Source organism: Mustela lutreola, chromosome 4 (genome assembly GCF_030435805.1).
Source record: "Mustela lutreola isolate mMusLut2 chromosome 4, mMusLut2.pri, whole genome shotgun sequence".
Lineage (NCBI taxonomy): Eukaryota > Metazoa > Chordata > Mammalia > Carnivora > Mustelidae > Mustela > Mustela lutreola.
In genome coordinates, this window is record NC_081293.1 from 179,425,135 (window position 1) to 179,452,788 (window position 27,654).

General features: G+C 51.7%; 1 protein-coding gene across 11 annotated transcripts; it reads left to right on the plus strand.

The window, feature by feature from the left end:
• The first annotated feature begins 1,143 nt into the window (after window positions 1–1,143).
• CCDC136 (coiled-coil domain containing 136) lies at window positions 1,144–27,654 on the plus strand. Of its 11 annotated transcripts, none has more exons than XR_009352969.1 (20): window positions 1,144–1,275; window positions 2,062–2,169; window positions 3,956–4,204; window positions 4,282–4,356; window positions 8,151–8,474; window positions 11,283–11,394; window positions 11,978–12,146; window positions 12,416–12,556; window positions 12,892–13,050; window positions 13,355–13,525; window positions 13,938–14,123; window positions 15,761–15,955; window positions 16,446–16,673; window positions 18,124–18,618; window positions 18,955–19,182; window positions 19,483–19,551; window positions 20,213–20,494; window positions 21,180–21,485; window positions 27,107–27,196; window positions 27,318–27,654. XR_009352969.1 is itself a non-coding variant. In XM_059171792.1 (20 exons), exons 1-19 carry the CDS (start codon window positions 1,224–1,226, stop codon window positions 23,387–23,389), a joined length of 3,651 nt encoding a protein of 1,216 aa, XP_059027775.1. In that variant the 5' UTR covers window positions 1,144–1,223; the 3' UTR covers window positions 23,390–23,394; window positions 27,318–27,446. The 11 variants fall into 11 exon arrangements, 10 of the variants coding, with proteins under 10 accessions (XP_059027775.1, XP_059027774.1, XP_059027777.1 ...); XM_059171792.1 differs by lacking the exon at window positions 27,107–27,196 and adding an exon at window positions 23,288–23,394 and having other exon boundaries at window positions 27,318–27,446; XM_059171791.1 differs by lacking the exon at window positions 27,107–27,196.

Genomic DNA, 27,654 nt, shown 5'->3' on the forward strand with positions numbered 1-27,654 from the left:
CATCAGGGAAGGCTGCTAGGGGTGACTCCCCATGGATGGTTGAAGAATAAGTAGGGACGTCCCCGCAAAAAAGGGCCTCTTTCCTGAAGAATATGGAGGGCTTGTGAACCCGGACGCCCGTGGGCGTGAACACAGACAATGTATGTCCATAACCTGGTGAGTGGATATGGCAGGAAAGGGATTGATGTGTAACTCTGGCTCAAGCATCTCCTAATACATTTCTGGATGTGTTGGGACTGCCTGTTTCTCGAGTGTACTCACTTCTTTACTGGCTGAGACCTGGAGAGACGTGAGAACAATTGCCTCCTTAAGATCGCATTCACCAGGTAGATGATGTTCCCTGAATGAATGACTAAGTGAAATAAGCCCTCTGGGTTTCCACATCTCCTTCGTGTGAGAGCGAAAATCAGTAGTGCTACAGAGGCAGGGTGAGTAGGGGTGGTGGCTCGAAGCTCAGAGGGTGTGGGGCAGGGTGGGAAGGCAGAGCGGTGGAGAGAAGAGGTCTTCAGGCAGCGAGGAGTGCGTGGGGCCAAGGAGTGGCCCTCCTGAGAGAGTCCCTGGCTCTGGCTTGGTGGGGGCGCGAGGAAAGCAGAGAGATCCGGGTCCTGCAGTTCACGGATCTTCGCCTTGACTTCCCTTCTGCTGCCTTCACGCAATCCTGGGACGCAAGAGGCCACCGCACGGGAATGGGGCTTGGTGGCCTGGGGTCCGCGTCCATTGCGGAGGTGGAGGACTCGGGTCCTGCTTGGTGGGCATGTGTCTGAGCGTTTGGAGGAAACAGGACCAGAGGATTCGTCCCGCTCTGTCCTCCTCCTCCCCCATCGCTGCGCGGGACGGGGCTCTGACACCGGGCGGCGAGGGGTCCCCCAGAGCGCAGCCGACTGGGGGCAGGACCCTTCGCCAGAACCAGGGGATCTTGTGGCCACTTCTGGGGCAACCTCAAGCCCCGAGTAGCTCCCGTCCGCTCCCCCTCTCCCACGCCCGGGCCCTGGGGTGTGTCGGGGGACCGGCTCCCTTGGCCTCTCGGCGCCGGCTCGCCTCCACCAGGTCCCGGAGCGCGGTGCAGGGAGGGCTTCCGGGCGGGGGCGGCGTCAGGTGGCCGGCCAGGCCCCGCCCCCTCGGCCCGCCCTCCCTCCCCCTGCGCACCCGGCTCCGGGTCCCCGGCCTGGCGGCTGCGGCGTCTCCTACCGGCGGCGGCGGCGGCGGCGGCGGCTCGAGCGGCCATGGAGGCGGGCGCCGGGGCCGGCGCCACGGGCTGGAGCTGCCCGGGCCCAGGTCAGAGCCGCCCCTCCCTCACCTCTCCGCCGCCACTCCTTCCTCTTCTCCATCTCTCCTCCCTCCAGACCCTCTCATTCTCCCCCCAACCCTCCCTCTGCTGCTTCCACCTTTCCGTCCCGTCTTCCTCCCTCCATCCTGCCTCACACCCCGGGCCCGGTCTCCATCTTTCCGGGTTGGGTCTTCCCCACACCGGTCGCATCCTCCCCCCGGCGGTCCTTCGCCCCGAACCGTCCAGCCCTGGGGGCCCCAGACCCTGCTCCCACTCCGGCCCGAAGGCTTCGAGCGCAGGGCGAGGTTGGGGTGGACGAGGTCCAGGGGGAGAATGGACAGGAGGGGAGCGGCTCCGGCCCAGAACCCCTTGCCATACGCCCCTCCCCACCCTCCGCATCACCTCGTTCCCCTTCCACGCACCACCTCACCCTTTCAGCCTCATCTTCCCGGGCTCTTGCCCTCGCTTCCATCCTGGCCGGTCTCCTCCCTGTCCCCTCCCGGCTAAAGAGACACACACCCTTTCTCTCCGGGCTGGGAAAGGAGCCTGGAGCGGGGGCTGCTGCGAGCGTTGGGTAGCGCAGGGCGGGGTCCCCTGAGGCCCCGCTCGAGGGGCGGCTGAGAGAGGAGAGTTGCAGCCTGGGCAGAGTGAGCCAAGCACTTCCACCGGGATTTAAAAAAAAAAAAAAAAAAAGTCCGGCGTTTCCAGAGGGCTGGAAGGCACGTCCCCTTCTCTCTCCCGGGCACCCCAGCCCCCCTAGCAGCCCACTGTACCTCCTCTCTCCCTGCTCACAGGACCCACAGTGACCACTTTAGGCTCCTATGAGGCATCTGAGGGTTGTGAAAGAAAGAAAGGCCAACGCTGGGGGTCCCTGGAGCGGCGGGGGATGCAAGCAATGGAGGGTGAGTTTTCCAAAAAAAGCTTTGTTTCCCTCCTCCTTACCCCATCTGGTCCTTAGAACTCCCAGCCAGGACAGAGCCCTTTCTCTAGCTCACCTGAGCCCCCTCCACCCTTTAGGTCTGAGTTCTACCCCTCCTCAGCGCTCCGGCTTTGAGGGAGGTTCTGGGCACATCCCTTTGGGGCCCTAATCACCAGCTAACCAGGTTGTGTGTCCTGGGGGAGCTGCCAGACAGAGAAAGAGGCCTTGTTGGACAGAGCTTTGAAGCAGCCTTTCAGCAGGGGGTTTGTTCTCACTGCCACCCGACCTAGATCCCAAGCTGTCTCATATTTTTGAAAAGCAGGGAAGTAAGCATGTAAAGTGAGCATTCTCTTTCTGGTGCCACCACCACTAACTTTGAATGTAAGCCTTTTGGCTTTGATTCTCTAGGATCTCTTCCGGCCTGAAAGAATTGCCTGGGAGGGGGCTGGTAAGAAGGCCAACCATCCAACACTCACATATCCCCACCGCACCCCTGTGACTTAGCAGTTGCTGCCAACACCAGGCCCTTGAGAGGATGCCGGTCCGCTTCCCCGAGACTTCTTGTGAAGTGTCCCCAGGTCCATGTGCACACTGTGTGGGCAACCCTGCTCCCCTAAGGGGGACAGATGATGCAGACAAGGGGTCCCAGATGAACCTTGGGCTGCTGTTGTGAGACCAGGGATTCAGAATTGTAAAACAAAGCAAATAATCAGTGTTCTAATAAAATGTTGCTATTTCAAGGAACTGCATTGCAGCAAAGGAGGGGATACTCACCAACCAGAGGCTAGGGACCACTATACCCCAGGTTCTTGTGCATTAAGATAGTAGGCTTTCTTTTTTTTTTTTTTTTTTTTAAGATTTTTATTTATTTATTTGACAGAGAGATCACAAGTAGGCAGAGAGAGAGGGGAAAGCAGGCTCCCGCCCAGCAGAGAGCCCAATGCAGGGCTCGATCCCAGGACCCTGAGATCATGACCTGAGCCAAAGGCAGAGGCTTAACCCACTGAGCCACCCAGGTGCCCTGGTAGGATCTTTTTTATACACAAGTACAACCTTGGACTTGAACGTGAAAACTGCCCTATGGGCAGCGTGGAGGGAGGGGCTTCATAACACTCATGGAAGGGCGAGGCCTCCTGACACTCTGCAGAGAAAAGAAAGGTGGACCTTGCAGAAAATTTCAAAAAGGCTACGTGAAAATACATTTGAAAGGGCCCCAGGGTTTGTCTGTTGAAATATTTAGAATCGTTTCATTCAGATGTTTTCTTTCTCTAACTACTGATAGCCAACTAACTCTTTCTAATTATGGAAAGGCTAATTTTTCCCAAGCCACCTGGATAATTTTTTAACTTTGGACAAACCTCGAACTGTGACCCTTGCCCCATTCAGCCTAAAGGCATACCCAGTGTCTGAATCCTTTCTTGAGTACTTGTCGCACACCGCAGGGACCACCAGGACTGGAAGAAGCAGGTATCCTTGTGCAAGCTCACATGGCTAACCTGCCCCCAGCTGCTCAGTTTGCCCGAAGGCAGTAATAGGAGGCCACCTGGTACAGTCCTGGTCCAGAAAGAGCCTGGGCCAGGTGGAGGCTGGGCAACCTTCCACCTGAGGACTCATCATGAGTGTAGGTCCTGCCTAGGGGCTCCTTGGGGGACACAGGTGGCACTATTATACCATCCCTGCCCTGGGACCATGAGCTTTCCAGGGTTCCTTGAAGGACTCTGGAAAGGAAGTTGACTCTAAGCCCCTGGTGGGATGGGTTTCTCCTCCAGGGGAAGTGTTGCTCCCCGCTCTCTATGAGGAGGAAGAGGAGGAGGAGGAAGAAGAGGTGGAAGAAGAGGAAGAGCAAGTGCAGAAAGGGGGCAGCGTGAGCTCCCTGTCTGTCAGCAAGCACCGGGGCCTGAGCCTCACGGAGACAGAGCTGGAAGAGCTGAGGGCTCAGGTGCTACAGCTGGTGGCAGAGCTGGAGGAGACCCGGGAGCTGGCGGGGCAGCATGAGGACGACTCCCTGGAGCTGCAGGGTGAGTGCCCGGGAGGGGGCTAGAAGCCCTGGGCTCTCTGGATCCCAGGATCACGCCTGCTCCCCCTCTCCCTGCAGGGCTCCTGGAGGATGAACGGCTGGCCAGTGCCCAGCAGGCAGAGGTGTTCACCAAGCAGATCCAGCAGCTCCAAGGTAATTCCCAGCACTCAGGCTGGAGGGCAGGTGCATCCGAATGCTTTTGTCCTGAGGGTTTGGCTGAAGCCTAGCAGATGAATATAAACTAATTCAGTCCTTTCTCCTCATTTTCTGCTTACTATTCTCACTTTTTTTCTCCTCTCTCCATTCTTTTTTCTACCTAGTAGCTGCTCTTCTCTGCATCACTGCCTGGCTCTTCTGCCCTCCCCTGCCCTTTCTTGCCCTCCTATTTCACATCTTCTCTCTCTGGCTGACAATCTCCCTTTTCTCTCCTCCAGCTTCCTGCCTTCACACCTATATCCCTTTCCCTTTGTTCTGGGGGTGGGGGGCAGGTAATTAGGGCTGAATACCAAACCAGACTACTTTTCCCTGTCCCTACAAGGACACCATGGGAAGAGCAATGAGCCAATGAGAGGGGATTGAAGGGGACTCTGCATCTTTTAAGGGAAGCAGATGAGAACTTGCTCCCTAGGACCAAGCTTATGGCCCCAAATCCCTTGCTTCTAACACCCACATCCCTTTGTCTCTGGAAAGCAGCAAGGCAGGTGTCCCACATTCCACTGCACCACCAAAAAAAGAGGCAGCTTTTGTTACTTGCATGGACTTCCAGAAGGTTTAGGGGAACTGCCCTAGAAAACAGCAGGGACTCTCCCAGGAGAACTGAGATGAAACCAAAAGAGAAATATAAATGGATAAAAAAGCAAGGCTGGGAACCAGGCCTGGAGAGGAACAAGCAAAGGTGTAGGAAGGGAGGAAAAGAGAAGCGAAAGATATAAGGCAAGGTAGATGCAGGAGACGTAGACAATGAATGGGAAGAGGGTGAAGGGGAGAAATGGCTGGAGATGTGTTGTAGCTGGGAAAACTGTGAGCATTGGTCTCGAATCACCTAGATTCTTGGGTCCAACTCTGCAAGCTTTAGGATCTTCAGCAAGTCACTTTTTCTTTTCCTTAAAGATTTTATTTATTCATTTTACAGACAGAGATCACAAGTAGGCAGAGAGAGAGGGGGAAGCAGGTTCCCCACTGAGTAGAGATCCCGATGCTGGGCTCAATCCCAGGACCCTAGTATCATGTCCTGAGCCGAAGGCAGAGACTTTAACCCACTGAGCCACCCAGGCGTCCCCAGCAAGTCACTTTTATCTTTCTGAGACTCAGTTCCTTATCTGTACAATGGTGCTAATTTATTTATCATTCATTTATTGAGTGCCTATATACTTGGAGGACAAGCGATGAATAAGACAGACCAGATCCCTGCCTTAATGAAGAGTACATTCTAATGGGGAGAGGCAGAAAATAAACAACATAAGTTCAGGTGGCAATAAATGCTATGAAGACAACATAACAATATGATACACAGAGATGGAATGAGATGGGAATTTTTTTTTTAATGAGGCGGTTAGAAAAGTCCTCTTTGAGAAGGTGACATTTGAGCTAATAAGACTTGAATAATGAAAAGAATCTGAGGGAAGAGCATACCAGGCAGAAGCAACAGCAACTGCAAAAGCTCAGAGGCAGGAATGAGCTTCATGAGTTTGAAGGACGGAACAAAAGCCATTGTGGCTGAAGCAGAGTGCCTGTGAAGGACCCTGGTAAGAGAGAGTTCTGAGAAGCAGGCTGAGGCCAGATTACAAATGGCCTTACAGGCCAGCTGGGAGGTTTGGTGTTTATTCTAAGTATAGTAAAAGAGACATGGGAGGGTCTTATATTGAAGGTGAAGCCCTTGGGACTTCTGATGAAATGGATAAGGTGGAGGGGGGTGGGTGAGAATAGAAGAGACGTGAAAGATGACTTTGCCTTGAGAAACTGGATGGACAGTGCTGTCATTTACTGGGATGACTAGGCATTTGAGGGCTCAGGGAACCACTGGAGACATCTTTTTACATGTTGAATTTGAAATGACTATTGACATCTAAATAAATATGTTATAAGGGAACAGTTAGATATATAATCTAGAACAGGGGAGAAATCAAAGCTGGAGATATACATTTGGGAGGCATTTGAATCCCTGAGAGATCACCATGAAATCACAGGGAGGTATAGGAAGAAGAGAAAAAGGCCCAGTCCCAGGGATATTCCAATATTTAAAGATCTAGTAGAGGAGATAGGAACAAAAGAGACTGAGGTAGGAGGAACCGGCAGAAGCATTTCACACCCTGGCCACCACGAGGAGAAAGTGCTTCAAGGAGATGACAATCAATGTCAAAAGTTGCTAAATCAAATAAGATGGCCATTGGATTTGGCAAGATGGAAGGCTCTGAGATATTTCAGGGAAGACAGAAGCCTGATCGGATTGGGATTAAAGTGGAAAGGGGAGGAAAAATAGAGAAGTGAGTATAGATCATTATAGATATACTGTAATAGATCATTACAGTAGTCATATTTTGAAGACAAGCAGAGAAATAAGGGGAATGGAAATGAAGTCAAGGGAGAGTTTGTTGGGGGCGGCTTTAAGATAGGACTCACTACACTAGATCATGTTTGTACGATTGAAGGAAACGATCCAGTAGAACAGAAAAAGACCTTCGCTTGGGGAAGGGACATACTCCCTTACAAAGAGGAGGGAAGTCCGTAGAGAGGCAGGTAGGCAACTACTTGGGAAAACAAATTCTGGAGCGATTCCTTAACTCAGTAGGGTTGTTTCTGCTGAGCCTCAAGCAAGCTGCAGGGCTGCTGAAGACGCCCCCAAGGCCCACCCCGCGGGAGGAACTAGAGACCGTCCTTGCGCACGCGCGTTGCCCGTTTCCGCCAAGAGGGGGCGCGCGCGACCTCAGAGGTAGCTGGTGTTGACAGGCCGTTCCGGCCGCCACAGCCCCGCGGGGGCCGGGACCGGCCGGCGGCGGGGGGGCCCCCCAGGGAGACTGCTTGCAGGGGGGCCGACGAGATGGAGGCCATAACCAGTGAGTAGGAGCCCGCTTCTCTGTCCCACAGCCCATCTCCCGGGCCCTCGGCTTCGGCCCGACGGACCCATACCCCCTGTCAACCGGCGCTGGGTCTTCGGAATCCGGGTCCAACCTTCCCAACTCCCGGCCAGGGTCCGCCCCGCCCAGTTTTCGACAAGCTCCTCCCTCTCGGGCCTCCAAGCCCCGCCTCTCCACCCTGGGCGGGCTCTGCCCCTTTGCGCTATGAATTATGAGCTCGCTTGGGGGCGGGAGACTTTCCTCCATTCTCCAGTGGCTCTGAGAAAGCCGTTTTTATAGGGCCAGACCTGAGAGGGGAACATAAGGGAAGTTAGAACCCTAGCAAACAAGGATGTAGTAGGGAAGTGAAAGACCTAACCATGTTTGGTTACCATTTGATGAGTCTACATCACACAGCTGAAAAGTTGTGAACTCAAAATACAATTTAGGGGCCAGTACTTACCACAGGCAGCTCATGGGAGCGGTGAGGCTCCGTGATTTCTAAGCTTCCAGACTGAACAGATGAGAAAGCCTGTGTAAATTTTTTTAGTCGGGAAATTTTTGGAAAGACTCAATGCATCAGTAAAATACTGTACATGAGTTTCAGTCTTCAACGTAGAAGCACTTAATACTTTCTGTTTGCAGTAGCCCGAGGTGTTGCTTTGGTGCCAGAATCTACTTTTCTACCACATCTTACTACATGGAGTCCCTCCATTCCCTTCATAGGTATTCCTTTTATTCCATAGCAGATGAAGCTATACTTCGTTAATGGGCTAGTGAGACTAGAGAGCCAGTAGTTTCCAAATAATAAGTCTGCCTTTAACTTTCTGCCTCTAGAACATGGTAGATGCGTTCACTTATCCTCTTGACCATCCCAACCTCTGGGCTTTGCAGGTGAGCTGCGGTCTCTGCGTGAGGAGATTTCCCTGTTAGAGCGTGAGAAAGAAAGTGAACTTAAGGAAATAGAACAGGAGTTGCACTTGGCCCAGACTGAGATCCGGAATCTGCGGCAAGCAGCAGAGGATTCTGCGACCGAACATGAGAGTGACATAGCATCCCTGCAGGAGGATCTCTGCCGGATGCAGAATGAACTCGATGACATGGAGCGCATTCGGGGAGAGTATGAAATGGAGATCACCTCCCTCCGTGCAGAAATGGAAATGAAGAGCTCTGATCCATCCAATAGTTTAAATCTTTCCGATTACTCTGAGATGCAAGGTATGAGAGGGCAAGCCTTTTTCCTGGTCTCTCAGTAGAGCCAAGCAGAGGGAGTTTGTCTCCAAGAAGATGGTTGAAGGTGGTCTTAGATCATGAATTGGGAACCTCTAGAGAAAACCTCCAGGCTGAATTCAAGACTCTAAGGGTGGAAAATGTACCCAGATGTCTCATAACCAGTCAGTGATGGTATAAGAAATAGCACTGTGAAGATGTACCCTGAGAATTTTTCTCAGAGAGCCATTGATTTGTTGATTTGACTGTGGGAAAGCCCTTCCTAAAAATGTCTCCAGTTCCAGGATGGGAGGGTAAGGGACTGGTCACCTTGGGAGACTCCTACTGCTCTGGCATGGCAGTTTGCCTGGCCCATGTTTCTTTTTTTTTTTTTGGTGGGGGGGCTCCAGTCCTCCTTCCAGGTCCCAGGATGCTAATGCTTAGGCTCCTTGAGCCCTCTCCAATGTAGAAGCTTTAGGGAGCAGCAAATCAGAGCACAAGACAGCTGGAGAGGAAGAGAGGTTATTTCCAGTAATACATGAGATACTAAAAAGCTTAGAGCTTTGCTTTCAGACAATGAGTCTCCCAGCTAGTTGCTAGGATTCATGACATCAGAGAGTCTGCCTTTATTCTGAGGCTAGATTTATGATCTGGGTATAATGGGAGGCGCTGTATTAGGCCAGGTCAAGCAGAGGCAATCAACAAGGAATCAAAGAACTGCAAGTTTTCCCAGCTGTAACAAGCTTCTCAGAAGAACCTTTGGATTGGTGGTGCCAGGAGAGTGAGGCCAGCACAGTGGGAAAGCTTGGGTTGAAGTTAAACAGACCTGCGTTCAGAATCTCAGTTGTGCTAATTAGCGGGATGAACTTGGCCTGGTTATTATCTCTCTGAAACTTAGTTTCTATATCTGTAAAAATTGGTTAATAAAACTTTACAGCCAAAGGGGATCCTGGAACAGGAAAGGGCCTTAGGGAAAACGGGAGAGAAATCTGAATAAAATGTTGAGTTTAGTTAACAGTAATGTATGAATGTTGATTCCTGAGATGTGACAAATGTACCAATGGTAAGATGTTAACAATTGGGGAAACTAGTTGAGAGCCCTCCTGGGGACTTTTGCACTATCTTTGTGAATCTAAAGTTATAAATTAAGAGTTTATTTTTAAAAAAGAGAAAGAAAACCTTACAGGGCTATTTTCAGGATTAAATGAAATGCCTAGTGTGTTGAAGTACTCACAGACTAACTGAATGTGAGACTGAAACCATCAAGTCTAATGCTTAGCACATGGTTGGCTTGTATTAAAGATTAGTTTCCTTCCTTCCATGATAATCTGCAGTATTCCAAGAACTTTTGATTGGAATAAAGAGGGAACATTAGACATGAATTTCAGGGTATTGAATCTTAGAGCAGATAAGATAGGCCTTGTGTTAACTTGGAGCAAGTTAACGTTCTTTAAATATCAGTAGAATTGGTATTTTAAGAGATATAATTCTTTTTTTAAAAAAAGATTTTATTTATTTGAGGGGCACCTGGGTGGCTCAGTTGGTTGAGCGTCTGCCTTTGGCTTGGGTCATGATCAAACCCCACATTGGCTCTCTGCTTCGTGGAGAGCTGCCTCTCCCTCTCCTGCTTGCTGCTCTGCCTGCTTGTGTGCTTGGTCTCTCTCTCTCTCTCTGTCAAATAAACTAATACAATCTTAAAAAAACAAAACAAAACAAAAAAAAAAAAAACAGAAAAAAGCAACTATTTTTTAAAAAAGATTTTATTTATTTGAGAGAAGGAGAGAACACAGGCAGGGGGAGCTCCTGCTGAGCAAGGAGCCTGATTCGGGGCTTGATCCCAGGACCCTGGGATCATGACCTGAGCCAAAGGCAGGTGCTTAACTGACTGAACCACCCAGGCTCCCCTAAGATAAATAATTTATTAATCAGGAAGAAACAATAGTTGGGGTGTTTATATGATTGCAGCTTTATTTTTTTTTAAAGATTTTATTTACTTATTGGAGAAAGAGAGCATGAGCAGGGGGAGGATCAGAGGGAGAGGGACAAGTAGACTCCATGCTGAGCAGGGAGCCCGATGCAGGGCTCAATCCCACGACCCTGGTATCATCACCTGAGCTGAAGGCAGTCGCTCAACCGACTGAGCCATCCAGGTGCCCATAATTGCAGCTTTAAAAAGTATTGGTACCTGGTACTTAAGAACATGTGCTGGGGCATTTCAGTGAGATCTGTGCTGATGGTTGAGGATGATATGTGGGTCTGGTTGGGATGGGCTCTTCTGTCAGCAGATAAAAGATCATTAGAATTCTTGACCACATGCTGGCTAGTGTATTTGGTGTGGTGATAGAGTAAGTAAAAGGATGTTTGAGATGCCGGTGTTGTCTCCAGAGGGCCAGGACTGGCAGTGTGACATCTGGCAGTTCACATCCCTCAGCTCTTGTACTAAAAGAGTAATGGGAAGGTCATCATAAACAGTTCAATGGAAAGTTAAACTACGATAACCCAGAAACTCTGTGGAAACCTTCACAAGCTCCTAAAATCTCAAGACTCTGCCTTGGTTGAGGTTTTGAAGATGGGCACCCGGGGCAGATCTTCCAGGCAGATGAAAAAACGGGCAGCTACCTGAACGAGGACACAGACACAGCAGTGTGTAATTTGGGGGCTTTGTCTTCCAAACCGCTGCACATGGTGTCTCTTCTGTCTTTAGGAAAAGAGAAGCTATTCAGCCTTCTGCGGTCCGATTTTTATGCAGGCAAATTAGGGGCTGATTACCAGTGCTTCTTCCCTGGGATCTCACGTGTCTCCATCTGTCCCCTGTAGAAGAGCTGCAGCAACTGCGGGAACGCTACCGCTTCCTGAACGAGGAGTACCGGGCCCTGCAGGAGAGCAACAGTAGCCTCACAGGGCAGCTTGCGGATCTGGAGAGTGAGAGGTACAGCCAGCAGGCTGGGGGGACTCTGCAGGACTCCATTTTGGGCTTGTCTCTTGAGTAGAACTAGTGAAGGCAGATGTCAGGCTAATGAATGTCCCTCTGCTCCTAGACAGCGGTCCTTTCCATGGTATTCTTCAAAGGGTACAGATGCCACCTAGAAGCAGGCATGCAGATCCAACTGTCTCAGGACTGGGGTGCTAAAATGTAGTTTTCTTCCATTCTAGGGATTGAGGTTTGGTTTGCTCTGCCCTAGAGTTGGTCAGAAGTGATTCCTTCATTATCTACACAGCCTGGATTCAGTCTAATGGTGTAGGGCCTCCAGATTAGAGCTGGCTTGACACAAGGTCCAGGCTTTAGCCCAAGTAGACTAACACTCTTAGGTCTCCCAGAGCCAGACATGCCTTGATTGAGGTGCTGGGACCTTTTTCTTCACCTTCTCAGTATGTTTATTTGGGAGATAAACCACAGTAGAAGGCTCTTTACCATCTTTGCTTAAAATAAAGACATCAGGACCAAGCACACTTAGCAGGTGATGCCAGGCAGAGCTCTTACCCAAACATGGCTCTGGGGTTCTGGCTCACAGGACACGAAGAGCAACAGAAAAGTGGCTGGAGTCCCACATGCTAAAGGATATGATGTCAGCAGAGTCTCAGACTTCAGAAGTGGATTTTCTAGAACCTGATCCTGAAACCCAGTTGTTGCGACAACAGCTTCTGGGAGCTGAAGAGCAGATGCATGACATGCAGAACAAGGTAGGGGAAGGCAGGCACCTTGGTTGTTTCTCTTTTGCCCTCTCCTGGCCCGTGTAGAAATGCCTCCTTAGACACAGGGCTGACAAAGGGGGCATGCACTGTGGCAGGCGGTAGTACCCTGGGGTTTCACTTGCTTGCCTGATGTGAATATTCCAGTGAGACGAATGTCATATTCTCTCCAAGATATTCTTTGCCCCCCGCCAAGCCTGTTCTCAAAGGGCACATGGCACCTGTCCTCAGTCAGCCTTTCCGTTTCGTCTCCTGCACAGTGTAAGAAGCTGTGTTGTGAGTTGCAAGAACTACAGCATCATCGTCGGACCAGTGAGGAGGAGCAGCGGCGGCTGCAGAGGGAGCTCAAGTGCGCGCAGAACGAGGTGCTCAGGTTTCAGACTTCCCACAATGCCACACAGGTAACCATGGCCAGGGGATGGGCATCTGGGGAGGGCAGAAGGGCCTCTGTGGAGTCGCGGCTTCAGGGAAGGATGGACGCAGGGCAAGGCTATGCTCTGCTGATTCTTGCCCTCAACCGAGGGTATAGTCTGCTGGAGACCAGCTGGAGAAGTCACGTAGCGCTGCATTCTAGAGATGGTAGTCATTATCGAGTGTCTGCCTCACAGAACAAACCCGACCGTAGACCTGTGGGAGCTCCTCAAGATGTCTGCGTCTGGAAAGGACCCAAACTGGTCTGTGGAGGGGTCTGCTGTTTCTCGAGAGTAACTGTTCTGCCCACATCCTCCCACCACAGAATGAGGAGCTGAAGACCAGACTCTGTGCCCTGCAGAAAAAGTATGATGATAGCCAGGATGAGCAGAATGAGCTCTTGAAGGTGCAGCTCCAGCTTCAGTCTGAGCTCCGGCAGCTCAAAGTCTTGAAATCCACAGGCGTAGAAAGCCCAAGTGAGAAGGTAACAGCAAAAGGAGGTGAGGGGCAACCGAGGTGCTAAGAGGTTTTGGGGAAGGTGGCCCAGAGCAGAGTTAGACTAAGGGCGGCTGCCAGCCGGGCCGCACCCCCGACAGGGGCCTCCGGCCTCCCACGAGCGCTGAGCCAGTTGAGAGGACAGCCGGTAAGCCAGGGGCAGGGAGAAGGCAGGCCTTAGACTGGCCGTGTCCGAGCGGGGCTCGGGCGGAAGAGCGAGCGGGTTGCTGACCCCCAAGATGCTGCCCATGGCGGGCCCGCTGCGCCCACTGCCACAGCCCCCTCCACTGCAGGAGTTACTCTGCCGGCTCCAGAAGCTGCAGCTCCAGTACCAGCACATCACGTGCGAGAAGGATAAGCTGCTGGAGGTGCAGCACCAGCTGTGTGGGGACCTGCGCTACCATGAGGCTGAGGTACAGCGCCTCAAGGACATCGTGGCCTCCTTCCAGGAGAGCAGTGAGAAGGTAAAAGAAGCTCCAGGTGAGGGAGAATGTAGCCAGATGGAATCTTCTGTGAGAGCAATAGGACTGAGGAGGGGGCTTCGTAGGAGTTCTGTGGTCCAGTCCTTGGTGCGGGGGACAAAGAGGTACCTAACAGAAAGGTGATCTCAGAGAGTCATGACGCTCTCCACTTCCTTTGATTTTAGATCAGAAACTCAGCCTATAAAAAGGTGGCTCTCTTTCTTCCCCACCTGCCTGAAAAGGAAACCCCAGAAGGTCCCTGTGTAGAGCCTGTTAGGGTCCATCTCTGGAAGCCCCCAGTGGGATGAAATTGGGACCAGAAAGGACCAAGCAGATCCTTTAGTCCCCGTCTGAGAGGAGAGAGTAGCTGCAGGGGCTCCTGGGATGATGGCGGGGCCTGCCTCCCCTACCCCAGAACGCAGAGATGCACGCCCAGCTTCAGGAGATGAAGCGGCTGTACCAGACCAGCAAGGAGGAGCTGGAGCGGCAGAAGTACATGTATGATCAGCTCGAGCAGGACCTCCTGCTCTGCCAGCAGGAGCTGAAGGAGCTCAAGACCACCACACCCATCCCAGAGGACAAGGGGAAGTGTGCAAATAAGGTAATTGTACTTAAGAGAGGTGAGATCTCCTGGGTACTTCCTCTGGAGAGAGGAGGTGTGAGGGCAAAAGGTGAAGTCATCCAGCCGAGGGGCTTGATGAGCTCCCTGTCCAGTCACAGCTGAGTGTGCCAGTCAGGAAACAGAGTCAGAGTCCCACCGTTAGCTGTTAACAGTTTGCCTTGATTCTGGACTTTGGGCCCAAGCCACAGCTTAGTAGGATCACTACAGCTGGATCCAGTCTGAACACCTGAAGATTTTGCACTTGATTCCATGTGTGTCGTCATTTATCCTTCATTATTACAACTTCAGTGATATCTTGTCATTTGTGGAGAAGGACATACACAAAAGTCCACATATACAGCTTTTCTCATTAGACCCAGAAAAAGAAGGTCCAGTTTTCTCAGGCAGTTGCAGATGCTCTTGTCAGATGACGTGGTCTTATGCCCTGAGTGCTGATTGGTTGTTCAAAGGACTTAGGTGCTTCCAGGGTTTACTCTGTGACTTCAGAGGAGCGAATTTCTCTAAACTTGAGTTTTACCCTTTTTAAATTGAACAGAATACTATTTTCTTCTCACTTGGCTTGTAGTAATAAATCCTGGTAGTGATAAGTAAGGCCTTCCTTATTCATTTTCTTCCATAGTGTGTAAAATGCAAGCTATTATCAGTTACCCCGTGTTGAGCACTTTCAACTCCTGATCACTGATAGGAAATGGAAGGTGTTGAAACATGATGGAGAAAAGGCACAAGATTCTCAAAAGATGGGTGGAGCAAGTCACCTTCTGCCAGAGTACTCAGTGGCTCCTCCTGCAGCCAGCAGCAGGCTATGTCCCTGGAGAAGGGCCTCTGGAAGACCCAGAATGGGGAGGTTGTTTTGACCACTCCCAACAGCCCACCTGCCTTTCTACACCCAGGCTCACATTTCCTCTCTCCTTCCTCTGTTTAGAGGCCAGAGTGTCTGTGGTTTTGCTCATGCCCTCCGCTCCTAGTAGAAGCAGCTGTGGAGCAAGAGAAGCAGGCTGATACAGAGCCAGCTTTTCCCCTTGTCCTAAAAACAGCATTGAGATTGTTTGATATTAGAAGGTCTGAGTTCTTGGAATCATGGGATAATTTAGTCTTCTCAACCCAAATTCAGCAATAGCCCATATTCTTCTGGTGATTTAAAAAGACGATTATGAAAACAAAAATAGGAACAGATCAGCTGACGTTTTTATTGGTAAGGAGTATAATTAGGTATAAAACCAGTTGGGGTTGATGACAGTGATAGGAACTAGAATTCCCAGCAGGGTCAGAGAATGGTGTATATCACAGGGAAGGGCCAAAAGGGCAGGAAAGTGGGGTCATGAGAAGGGAGGGGTGTTGGTAACACTCCCCTCACAGGGCTCTCAGAAGGGACCAGTAGATGGAATCTGAAGCACAGCCAGATGGTCCTGAGCAGCCTGCTGGGGTTTCCCAAGTTTGGTGTCTAAGCCTGTATGGGCACAGCATGGCTTGGGATGGTCAGTCCGAGGGGACTGTACAGGGAGGGAGCCCCCGGTGAACCATAAGGACCAGGAGGGCACAGGAGGGCTCTGCCCGCTGGATGGGGCGGAGCAGCGGATCACCGAGTAACTGTCCCTCCGCGCCCGCCCCGCCCACAGTGTGACGCACTGCTGTCCAGACTGACAGAGTTGCAGGAGGAGTACAAGGCCAGCCAGAAGGAGATGGGGCAGCTGCAGATGGAGCAGTGCGAGCTCCTAGAGGATCAGAGGAGGATGCAGGAGGAGCAGGGGCAGCTGCAAGAAGAGCTGCACAGGCTCTCGTTCCCACTGCCCAAAGCTGGGCTCCTCCCAAAGGTAACCCTGGCCGGGGAGCCGTGGCTAACTAGGGAGAAGCTGCTTGGAGAAGCTTCAGAGGTGTAACTACGCCTGGGAAAAAGAACAGGGTGGGGACTAAACCTTCTCTTTGCTGTCTCAGCCCCTCCTTGTCACCAGTCTCTTTAAACCAGAAAGTTCAGTATAGCTGATTAGTGTTTAAAGTCTTAAAATACATAGTATAGTCTGGAATCTGTCCAGCATTTTCTCTCTAGGTATTTAGTCCCTCTGGAGAAAATATACTTAGAGAGAACTTTGTAAACTACAGGATACCTGCAAACACATGAGATCGTGGCTACTCACCTAGCGGTTCTCCATAAAAGACCGCTCCCCCGCTGCGACCCTGTCCCAGATGGCCGTTCAGAGCCAACCCAGAGACTCCTAAGGGAAGGGTCCCCAGAGGAAGGAGACATGGGTCTTCCCCTGTAGCTACCACAGTTCCTGCCCGCTTCCTTTCCACTCCACCTCACAGAGTCAGGAGCTCCTTACAAAGTTACAAGACCTGTGTGAACTACAGCTGCTCTACCAAGGTATGCAGGAAGAGCAGAAAAAACTGGTGCAGAATCAAGAAAGCGTGCTCAAAGAACAGTCAGCTCTGCACGAAGAGCTGCATTTTTTCAAAACGTCTCGTTTCCGGGATGTGTTGGAGAATCCCGATGATTCCAAATCACCTAAGTCCTCCAAGTGTGATCATGACAAGGTAACAGAGCAAGAGGCAGGGAGACGGTTCTGGGGCCAACAGCGTGGGAGGGCAGAGGGCTCCGTGGACGGGTCAGAGTTAGGAAGGTCTGTCTGACCAAGAGTAAGGATGAAACTAAGGCCCCCTTCTTCAGCCATGACCACGCATGGGCTCATGAAGATGTGGCTTTAGCTATGGCCTGAGGCCCTCAGTCAGATACACACCCAGTTGAAGCTCTGTGAACACTGAGAACCTGGCTGACTCGGGGATCTAATCGCCTCATGATTTGATGCCCCTTCAATGTGATGCCCCTTCACATCATTTTCCAGATTTATACTATCAACTTAGTGTTTGTCAGGATTCCTTGAGACCAACTGTAGGCAAATCATCCTTTTCTCATGAGCTGGTTGTTAATTGAGTAGTACACTTTCAACCATCAGAATCTATAACCTTTTGGTGTTCTATTTGAGACAGATCTGGGGCCATTCATTTCTAAGGGAAGAATTCCTAGCCTGTGGCATTCCTGCTACTGGCCACAGTGTCTTCATTACAACTTTGGTGGCAGTAACAGCTGGGTCAAGAGCGTTAGACTAGAGAATCCATGCATCGCAAGCACCAGGAAGGGGTCATGCCCCTGAGGTCACACTGGTAGAGATTTCCCTATAAGTCTGGGGCTGGGGGATGCATTTGGTCTGAGGTCTCAGGGTAGGCAAGGAAGAGCAGGTACACAGTTTCAATTTAAGGCTAGCCCTATTCATTCAAATATTAGCCTAGATAGGGAGAACCAGGGAATTGCAGAAGTCCAAACTGAGACTTGATCAGATTCCAGGAGCCTCAGATTTCCACCTGGATAACACAGAGACTAGGAACCAGATATAACTATGTCCTTAACCGATCAGATCTCATCCTGGGCATCAGCAGCAAGAAGCCAGGCCCAGAAGCCCTGGAAAACATGCCCAGAGGCCAGATTCAGAATTGGGGCAGGATGTACAGGAACTCCTAGTGAGACCTTAATTCCAGGTCCACATCTTCTGAGGGAGGCATTCTTGTAGGCTCACAATCAAGGCCAGGGCTGATTTTAGAATTGGGTGCCAGGGAAGGGCCTGAGCCCCAAGGTCAGGATAATGGGAATGGCCTGACTGTGAAGAGAGTAGGGTAGGGAGCCAGAGTGTTGTTGATACTCTTCCAGCTCTGCCTCAAGGAGAGAGGGATGTACCACAGTTAGAAACCAGGAGAAATGGGAGCCTGGAAATTGCACATTATCTTTCCTGAGTGGATTTCCCCCCTGTGAGCAAGTGACTGACAGGTGCCAGTAGCTGCAGGCAATTAAAGACCTAGGCTCTGGGGAGACTGGGGTGTAGGTGTGCAGGTGTCTGATGTGGGCTCTCACACATCCACCCCAGGAGGGGTGTGTCGAGAAGGACGGCACTGTCTGGAGTAATGGTAATGTCTCCCCACCCACCCACGGCAGTCCAAGCTGATCATCGCCCAGATGCAGGCTCTGCAGGTGCTCTACGAGGGCACACAGGCTGAGCAGGAGCTGCTGCAGCAGGAGCAGGGCAGGCTCCTCGAGGAGCGGAAGAGGCTGCAGGCCGACCTGCAGCTCTGCCTGGAAGAAATGCAGCTGCTCCAGGTCCAGTCCCCCTGCAGCAGAATGAGCCTGGAGAAGAACTCTGGCAGCGTGGCCTCCAGCAGCGAGAACTATCGCAAGAGTTACGGGAGCAGCATCGAGGAGAGCGAGAGCTATCACAAGAGCTACGGTAGCACCCAGACCAGCAGTGAGAGCTTTCTCAAGAGCTACAACAGTAGCAGCAGTGCCCAGGAGAGCAGTGAGAAGAATTACGGCAGCAGAAGCAGCAGCGTCATCTACAAGAAGAGTTACGGCAGCAGCACTAGCTCGGACACGGGTCACAAGAGTTACGGTAGCAGCACCGAAGGTGAACCCAACGAGCCTGAAGACATGGAGGTAAAAGTAGCCAGTTGAGAGGTCAGACAGGGAGAGAGCAGCCTCCCGTCTTAATAAGAGATAAGTCACCAGGGAAGGGTTCGAGAAGTGAGGAGGGCGGCAGGGTCAGAGCCGAGCTGGGTCACCGGCAATGGATGAGGCACCCCGTCTGTCTAACACGGAGATGCTCCCATCACAGCAATGGTGCTTTATGGGAGCAAACGCAGAATTAGCCCCGGAGCGGCTAGAGATCCTTGCCGCATTGTTCCGTACCCAGGATGGGGCCTAGGGAAGCAAGCGAGTGGGCCGGAGGGCAGATCCTTCTCCCCGTGGTCATTACTCCTCCGCCTTCTGCAGCACTGTGAGGACATGGTCGCCAAGGTGGTGATCAAGCTGCAGGGCGTGCAGGCCATGTACCAGCTCAGCCAGGAGGAACACGACCGACTGCAAGACCGGATGCAAAAGCTGGTGGACAGGCAGAAAGAGCTGAAGGAAGAGCTGGCCGCCTGTGAAAAGGAATTCAAGGAATGCATGGAAAGTCTTGAGAAGCCCACTGCCTCCCCCAACGACAAGGACAAGAGCGAGGTAACTGCTATCTGGGAGGCAAGGTTTCTTCTAGGAGTCCCTAGAGCCAGAGCAGGCCACAGGCCCTGGCCATTTCAGGGAGGCTGAGGAAGGAGGGCCGAGAGCCCGCTGCCTGCTCTGTGTTGTTGCTGCTGCCTTCTTGGTCAGAGCAGGGGCGGAATCCTGGGGGGCCGGGCGCCCTGCCCTAGCCCAGGTGGGCGTTGCTCAGGTGCTTGCTGTGTTCAGGTGTACTCGTCAGCAGGACTCCAAATAATTTTTCTCTTTTTCCTTTTGCCACTTCTCTCTTTGGCTGTGTCCCAGAGCACTTCTACAGAGATGTATTTTTTCACCTTTAGTTATTTTGGGTGTTCTTGTCTCTTCAACTGGACTGTAAGTACCTTGAGGGCAGAGCCTCACCTCCTTTCAGATCCCTTACGATGCCGAGAAGGGTGCTCTGCGTCCGTGAGGGATGGGACAGAAGGCGTGCTTTCTGCCCAGGAGTAGTCCACAGTCCAGCGGGACTCACTGTGTGCACGGGAGAGTTCGGACCACAGTCAGTCCGAGGGCCTCGCTTGCTTAGTTTTGTCACCTACCAGGGAGACTGTGATGCAGGGAGTCAGGGAAGACAAAACCAGCAATTAGGGAGCAGGGTTGGAATTTGCCTCTGATTCCAGGGTGAGGTACAGGCGCCCAGGCACAGTCTCAGGAGCAGACCGCACGTTTCCTCAGGTAGACGCACCTGGCAGAGAAATAGCTTGGGCGAAGTAGGATCTTCCGTCAAAAAGACGTCCAGACAGGTCCCAGTGAAAACGTAATCTAAATCATCCTTTTTTGACCCCATTGGGTGTAAATCGTCAGCTACCTCATGTAGAAGCTATTTCTGAAACCGCCTTAGAGGCTCACAGTATCCTACAGTTTAATGTTTCCTCTCTTGTCTACTGCCCCGTGGGCCTCAGCAGGGCAAACTGTGAGGCAGGGACCCGAGGGCAGGGCCTCGGCTGAAGGGCCGGGCGGGGCTGGAGGTGACCGGGCCGTCCGCCCCCCCCTGCAGATCAAGGAGCTGCAGGCCAAGCTGCGGGAGCTGCAGCTGCAGTACCAGGAGAGCATGGACGAACAGGGGCGGCTTCTGGCCGTGCAGGAGCAGCTGGAGGGCCAGCTGCAGTGCTGCCAGGAAGAGCTCCGCCAGCTCAAGGAGAAGAAGTCCTCCATTGCCAGAGAAACCAGGGGGAAAAGTGGCAACGAGAATATGAACAAAAATGCCAACGGGGTTAAAAATACAAAGGTGACCAAACCAAGCCTGGCCAATCCTGAGGGCAGCTGTGAGAACGAAAAGGTAAGTGATAACCTTAGGAGCCTGATAAGCAGAAAGGCAGAGGAGATCTTAGGGAGAAAAATCATCACCACCACCATCCCGGCCAGATGAGGTATTTGTAGAGAAGCTTCTGGTCTCTCTCCTGTTTTAGAGTAGTTCCTGCTTGGTAGCAATTCCATACACCCTTTTCCTATGAAGTTAAGGGGAGTGGCACACAGACCACTCATATATGGGGGCACAGCCCCAAAGGACCACAGCCCTCAGGATGGACGACGGCTCCCATGAGCTCAGCCCCATCTCCTGGGGCCCCTTTTCTTCCTGGGTTACATGCCCAAGAGGGGGGCCAAATGGATGAAGAGAAGGAACGTATTCGAAGCAGTGGCGTACTCAGATGTGAGAAGTGAGGAGGAGAAGGGAAAAGTAGGAGTCGCCATCGCCCTACAAGGCTCAGAGGCGGTGGTTGAGGGGCAGAGCCCAAGATTGTAGCTCTGGTGGCTGTCCGAAATGGCTAGTGGCCAGATGGCCATGTGGGTCCAGAGAGGCCGGGCATGACTGCCCTCCACACGCTGCACAGGGGGAGACGCAGTGCCGCCTGCGCACCGTGCCAGGCTGGGGACCTGAGCGCTCGAGCTAGCCTGGCTTTGTCACGAGGGTAGGCATCTTCGCGATGACCGCAGCCCCCATCCTGCCCTGCCTCCACCCACAGAGTCTGGAGGTGGTGTTGTACTACAAGGCCAGCCACACGGATTTAGATGGTCTACTACAAGAGGAAGTAGAGGAGGAAAAGGAGGAGGAAATCAAAAAGGACACGAAGCAGGACTCCTGCAATGAACTGGTTTCTGTGCCGTCAGAGCCTACGGAGATGAGGTCCCCCAAAGCTGAGGAGGGCTGTTATGAAGAGTCCCAAGAGCAGGAGGGCAAGGAAGAAGACCGCAAAGTTGAGAGCGACAACGACGCTTGCCCCGAAGCTTCAGAGGGAAACAACCCCCTCAGGCTTTCTGAGAGCAAAAAGGTAACCGTGGTCGAAGGCTGGATCGCGTGGGAAGTGGGCTCTGGGCCTCAGGTGCCCTGGTGTGGCAGGGTGACCTGGCCCGAGGACAGACTTCTGCAGGAGCGTCCAGGCCCGCCGGCCCTGAGGCCCCGCGCTCGGGGAGAGTGGAGATGGAGCCGGGAGTGCTGGAAGTGGGCCCTCCACGACCGGTGGTGGGCAGAGAGCACTTTGTGTGGACCCATCTCAGAGATCACCTTTTCTGGGAGCCAGGGTGGGGCCGTTGCAGTCCTGCCTCCTTTCGCCTCCAGTCGCCCTCGTTCCTTCCATCAGGAGGTTTTCTGCCCCTTACCTGGTCCTGCACCGAGGAGCCCACGGTGTGAGGCTAGCTTCAGGCTCTTGGCCAGCCTGTGTCAGTCGCTGGAGCTGCCCTGCTAGATTGATCTTCGTTGGCTGTTAGGAGTGTGGGGAGGCAGGTGTGGCTCAGGGTTCTGTGGATTGCAGGGCATGGTGGGGAGCTGTCCCAAGTAATAAAATGTTTTAGTCTGCACAGCAGGGGCGTGGGCCAGTCTGGGGAGAGCAGCCAGAGCCCTAACCCTTTACCTGCTGGATCTGAGAGGTTGGGATGAGAGTATTCAGGGTAACGTGCCAACTGTACAGAAGTATGTCTATATTTTAACTACTGGTACTTCCGAATTCCTGCACTAGTTGAGGTTGACTGGGGGCTCTGATTCCCTGAAGACTGAGTACTTCCTGAATCTCAGTTTTGGTACAGGCTCTTTGCGTCTTTCTAAACCCAGGGGAAGAAAATAAGTCTCTTGTGGTGGGATGTCCCAGTCAGCTCTGAGGCTATCTGGAATTTTCCGGCAGCTTAGTCTGCGGCAGTGGCTAAGGATCTAGCATGCAGTTCTCTGTTAACCCTGTGGCAGAGGACCATTACTTAGGATGTAAAAAGTAGGAACAACCACAGCCTCTTCCCCAGTCCTCTGTTTCTTCGAATTCATCATATTTCACCACAGCTGGTTCAGAGCCTCTGCAATCTCCTTGCCTTGGGTGCCACATCTCTAAACGTCAGGTGGCTCCTTGTACTTCAAAGTCAAGCGCATTCCTTGTGTCTACATGTGGAGGCTTCCCTTTGCCTCCTCGTGTCCTGCATCTTTTGCGGGCCGCTCTAATGGTGCACGTTACTGCATGCGAATTCACTTTCTCTCTGGAAGATCGTTGCGGTCGAAGAACTAGCACTTCTCCACTGTCAGCCCGTTCTAGTGCATTTTGTCTCACAACAACAGCATTAGACTCCTCGGGGATCGTAGGGACCAGGGCCCAGGACATGGGAGATTTGGTGGAGAGCGGCCAGAGCATGTGGGCTAAGGGAGGGACAGGCAGCCAGGCAGGAGACTGAGTGACCCAGGAGAAGTATACGTCCTCCTCATCTGGAGAGCCCGGCTTCACTCTCGGAGCTTCCCTTTTTCAGAGTTGCTGACCTGTAGGAATGGTATAGTGCAGATCCCCCCTGCTTGACAAGATGTGCGAGGGGTGTGGCAAGCCAGGAGACTGGCCCCACCACCTGGTTTGGCCCTGAGCAGCTGCTTAACCCATTCAGGTCTGCATTCTCCACAGGCTGCCAGTGGGAAGATCCAGGCCTGGGCGCAGAGGAGAGATGCGGCTGCCCTCACTGCCTGTTGTTTAACCTCTTGATCTCTTTCTCTTTTCCCTTTGTTTTCTCATCTTCATTATCCGTTGGACTCATGTGTTGCTGTCTTTTTATACCACCCCCCCATCTCCTGGCCTCTCCTTGTGCTTCCTTCTCATTTGATATGTTGCAGCCATCCCCTGCCCCCGAGCCCCCCATCTTCTCCTTGCCTCTTGTAGGCCTGGTGGTCATATCGGCTTTGCTCTGGTGCTGGTGGGCCGAGACGTCGTCCTAACACAGGTACTGGTATCGAGTCCTCTCCTTCCGAGGGGTCGAGGGAGGGTGCAGGTTGCCCTGGCCTCTCCTCTTTCCCCCTTTCTCTCACTTGCTTACTTCTTGCTTTTAGCATTTGACAACAGGATACTCAGGGCTGAGGTTTAGCCTTGGTTTCTCCTTGGGCTACTGCAGAGCCCGTAGCACCTCTGAGCACATCTTCCTAACATATAGTGAGTTAGAATGCATATTGCTGACACGGTTTGAGTTTCTGTCCTGTGGCTGGGAAAACTTTGGATGATCTCGGCACTGTTGCTACTTTGAAAAATGCCTGATTGCTTCTGATGAGCTGATGTCTGTGAGGCTGCCTGAGTGCTGTTTGTCTTTGTTTGGCCCCAGAACCAAGCTCTCACTACCATCACCACCCAGGATGGCAAAACAAGGCATCGCTGCTTTCCCGGTTGGTTGAGAGAGGAATTATGGAGTGCTGTGACCTAGCCGCAACCCTAACCCCTGGCTGTGTCCGAGGGCAGGCTCAGTTTGTCCTCCAGACATGGTGAAAATGGAACAGGGACCACTACCATGTTGTGTTCTTTCTACTGAGAAATTCTCTGGGGTGGGGCTTCTGGTCTTCAGAAGAATCAGAACCAGAATGCCAGGAAATATTTTCTAGTTCTCTGTTTATCCCTTTTGGGTCCAGACTCTATTGTAATTGCCTTCCCAAGCCAGGCTTTCTGGACAGAATGTGGTACTGGGGAAAAGAAGGAGATGCAAATATTCTCGGGGCACCAAGGCTGACATATTCTGGGCACCTTCCATTTGGCCTCGGTCTATGTAATCTGGTCTGTCAACAGGATACCAAATTTAGGAGGCAGAATGTGGTCTTGGGGCCCAAGATAGAGCCCTAGGGTTCTTCCACCTGTCTTTGGAACCCATAAACTATTCTCTCCTGGCCTGTTCTATCTCCTTTCTCCTGCTCCCCTGCCCCCTGCCACCACTTCACTCCCTCCCTTCTCACCCCTGCAAATGGAGTGCAGCTGGCTTAATGCACAGGTTGGGGCAGCGGCCGATGCGTATGTTGGTAGTGCTCACCAGCCTCCTTTTCTCCTTCCTTCTTCTATTTCTTCCCTCTTCATCCTTTCTCCTCTTTAAGGCATTCCACTTACTCCCCAAAACCGTCTGACTCCTTTAGCGATAGGGTCCCTCCCTATACCTGTTCTTACCCAGTCTGCATCCAGATTTCTCAGTCCCTAGAGGAAGAGACCCAAAGCATTAGGCCATAAGCTTTCTGCTCCTCAGCCAAGCCCATGCAAAGTGAGAGAAGGAGCTCCAGGGTCAGAGTGCTCTTGGGAAGCCTGCTGAGCCCCACTCTGCAACTCCCAGTCCAGGAGCTAAGGCAGCGTAGCATGTAGGAAGCGTGGCTGACAGGTGAGAACCTGGCCCCATCTGTCTCTGCCTCTTACCACAAGTCCCAGTGGGCAAAATGCGGAACTGGAAAATTAATTTCTTCAAATGACAGCAAAGAGTGGTAAAACCTCTGCCTTCCTCACATGAGGATCACAGGAGTTCATGTTTACGAAAGTGCTTCATAAATGATAAAACACCTCGTTAATGATTTAAAAAGTCTATACTTACATTCTACATACTATGCGCCTGGCACTGTTCTAATCACCCTACATATATTAACTCGTTTAATCTTTGCAAGAACCCAACGAGGTGGCTTTTGTTATCATTTAATATGTAATAAAGCTAAGGCATGGCGAGGTCAGGTCATACCGCCAGTGAATCGTGAATTGGATTCTAAGGACTAATGTTAGCAACAACTAAAATTCCAGCCTTGCTTCCCCCTTGCTGTTTCTCCTGAGTTTGAACAGCTTTCCATGGTTGCTTCCACGTAATTAGGAAGACTCCACACTTCTCTTCAGACGGTCTCCAGCGGCATCAGCTCTCTTGACAACTAATGTCATGTTGTTAACTCTCTGCATGTATTGTTTATAAGGCCCCTTTGTGTGTCGCATATGCTAAGTGTCCTCTCCCCATTCTCTCCCTGCACTTGACTTTTTGGATCTGAGGCAGAATTTTTTATTCATTCCTATTAGGTATCCTAACATGTGGAGTTTGGGTTTGTATTTTTTTTTAATCTTGACCTTGTAGTTTCAAATTATGCATTTCCTTGCCTGCTCCACATCCTCCTCAAGGGAGACCAGCCTACCTTCATATGTTCATGTGCATTTTTTTTTTAAGTTTTATTTATTTAAGTGATCTCTACACCCTCCTAGGACTTGAACTCACCACCCTGAGATCAGGAGTCACATGCTCTTCCAACGTAGCCAGCCAGGCACCTTGTTCATGCACATTACAGATGAGGGCCTGGCCTCTGGGGTCTTGTCTCCAGGCTCTCTTCTGTCCAGTTCACTGGTCCCCTAACAAATGCTCACACAGCAGCCTGTGCTGGAACCATACTCTTACTTCCTCTCCTTCTCTCCAAGGAGATCATGGAAGATCTGTCAGATGTCTTGATAAAATCCCAAACCATTTCTTTTATCTGTCAACTTAGTAACCTAGTCTGAAAGGAAAGCCTGATGTGATTTACACCTTTGGGACCAGTCTTCCACTCAGCTATCCAGAACTTGCCTCTGACTGGTATAAAGGGTACCAGTTCACATTTATGGGTTTAACTCTGTCCCTTTTTTAAAAAAAAAAAAATTTAATTTTATTTATTTAAGGAGCAGGGCAGAAAGAGAAAGAGAATCCCAAGCAGGCTCCATGCCAAATACCGGGCTAGACCCTGAGATCATGACCTGAGCTGAAATCCAGAGTCAGATGTTTAACCCGCTGAACCACACAGGCGCCCTGCTTTGTCCTCCTTTAGGAACACTGGACTGATGTTTTCAGCAGTGTGCATTAGGACATACACATCTGAGCGTGTAAATGCTTTTTCTAGCTTCCTTTCCACTTATTATATAAATTACTCTGTATATCCACCTCTAGCATTGTTTCGCTTTTCATTTCATTTGTGCTGCTCTTTTTAGTAACCATTTCTACAAACGTAGACTCCTTTGCGCTTTGTAGAGGGGTTAAAATCCTCTTTTTAGTTCCATTATTCTCTGAGCAAATGCCTTCTTAGCATCAGTACTCTGCTCTGCTCTCCCCTAAAATCATCCTTCTGTTAGTATGCCATAGCTGACGACTCAACCCAAATCCCGTCTTTCAAGTAATACAGTAACAAAAGTAATAACAGGAACTATTTCCCCAAGTAGGTATTACCCACAATTTCATGTTCCCTAAAGGATGCTACCTTGTTGACCACGAGTCAGCGGGATTTGCTGTGGCCGGCAGTGTCTGGAGGCCTCAGCACACCAGTCCGTGCTTGGGACGTCCATCAGTACGGTGGTGCCCAGGGGTCTTTTAAGGCATCTGTCTCCCATGGCCGATGACTGGCTTCCTTGAGTTTCCTCAAACCAACATCATTGTCCAACAAAGGTTTGGGCTGCCCAGGAATCTCCTGTTTGCTTGCGCTCTGTGGCGTGCTTTCTTTACCGCCCCCTCGGTCTTATCCTTTTGACGGAGTTTGTGGCTCCTGCAGGAAGCCAGTCAGGCTTTTCCCAAAGGCCCCCAGTTGAGCCTTTTTGTCTTGCCGTGGCGCTGGTCCTTCCTCATTGCAACCATTGGATGCTCTTTGGTCTGCCTCCCGAGCTCACTCCTGCACCCAGGAACTGGTATTGTCCTCATTCCACAGGGCGGGAGTACACATGGCCACCTCCGGTGATACTTGCGGGTACCTAGCTCCGCCGGAACTAAGGCCACATTGACTCCAGTTTCCCAGGAGGTGAGAGAGACCAGACTGTGAGGTCCCTGATGTCTCTCCAGTGCCGGTAGACAGGGCACTCTCTGGCTTAGGGAAGGGTTCCAAAGGCCGGGCACTCACCATTTGTCTTTGGTCCCCACAGAACATGTTTGGGATGTGGAAGCCTATGGTGTTCTTGGCTATTGCGGCTGTGGCTCTGTATGTGTTACCCAACATGCGACCGCAGGAGTCAGAGTTCTGCCTCATGGAGTGATGGCAGACCTGGGCCAGCCGAGGGGGCAGATCCCCAGTGGCCACTACCCTCAGCTTTGGGCAGGACACACTGTGCCAGAGCCCCCACCCCACCCATGTGTCCCATGTGTCCCCCATCTCCTTAGCCTCAGTCACCCAGGCTGGAAAGGTTATGGGGAGCTGCTGGCTGCCATCTCCTGCCTTGTATAAGAACCTGGGTTCTGTGTCATTAAATATCAACCTAATTA

What these genes read in the sequence shown, in the direction of transcription:
- CCDC136 (XM_059171791.1), top strand. Translation starts at nt 1,224, where the DNA reads ATGGAGGCGGGCGCCGGGGCCGGCGCCACGGGCTGGAGCTGCCCGGGC. An exon ending in ACGACAAGGACAAGAGCGAG is followed by an intron (nt 19,183 to 19,482) that starts GTAACTGCTATC and finishes GCTGTGTCCCAG; the next exon opens with AGCACTTCTACAGAGATGTA. An exon ending in GGCTTTCTGAGAGCAAAAAG is followed by an intron (nt 21,486 to 27,317) that starts GTAACCGTGGTC and finishes TGGTCCCCACAG; the next exon opens with AACATGTTTGGGATGTGGAA.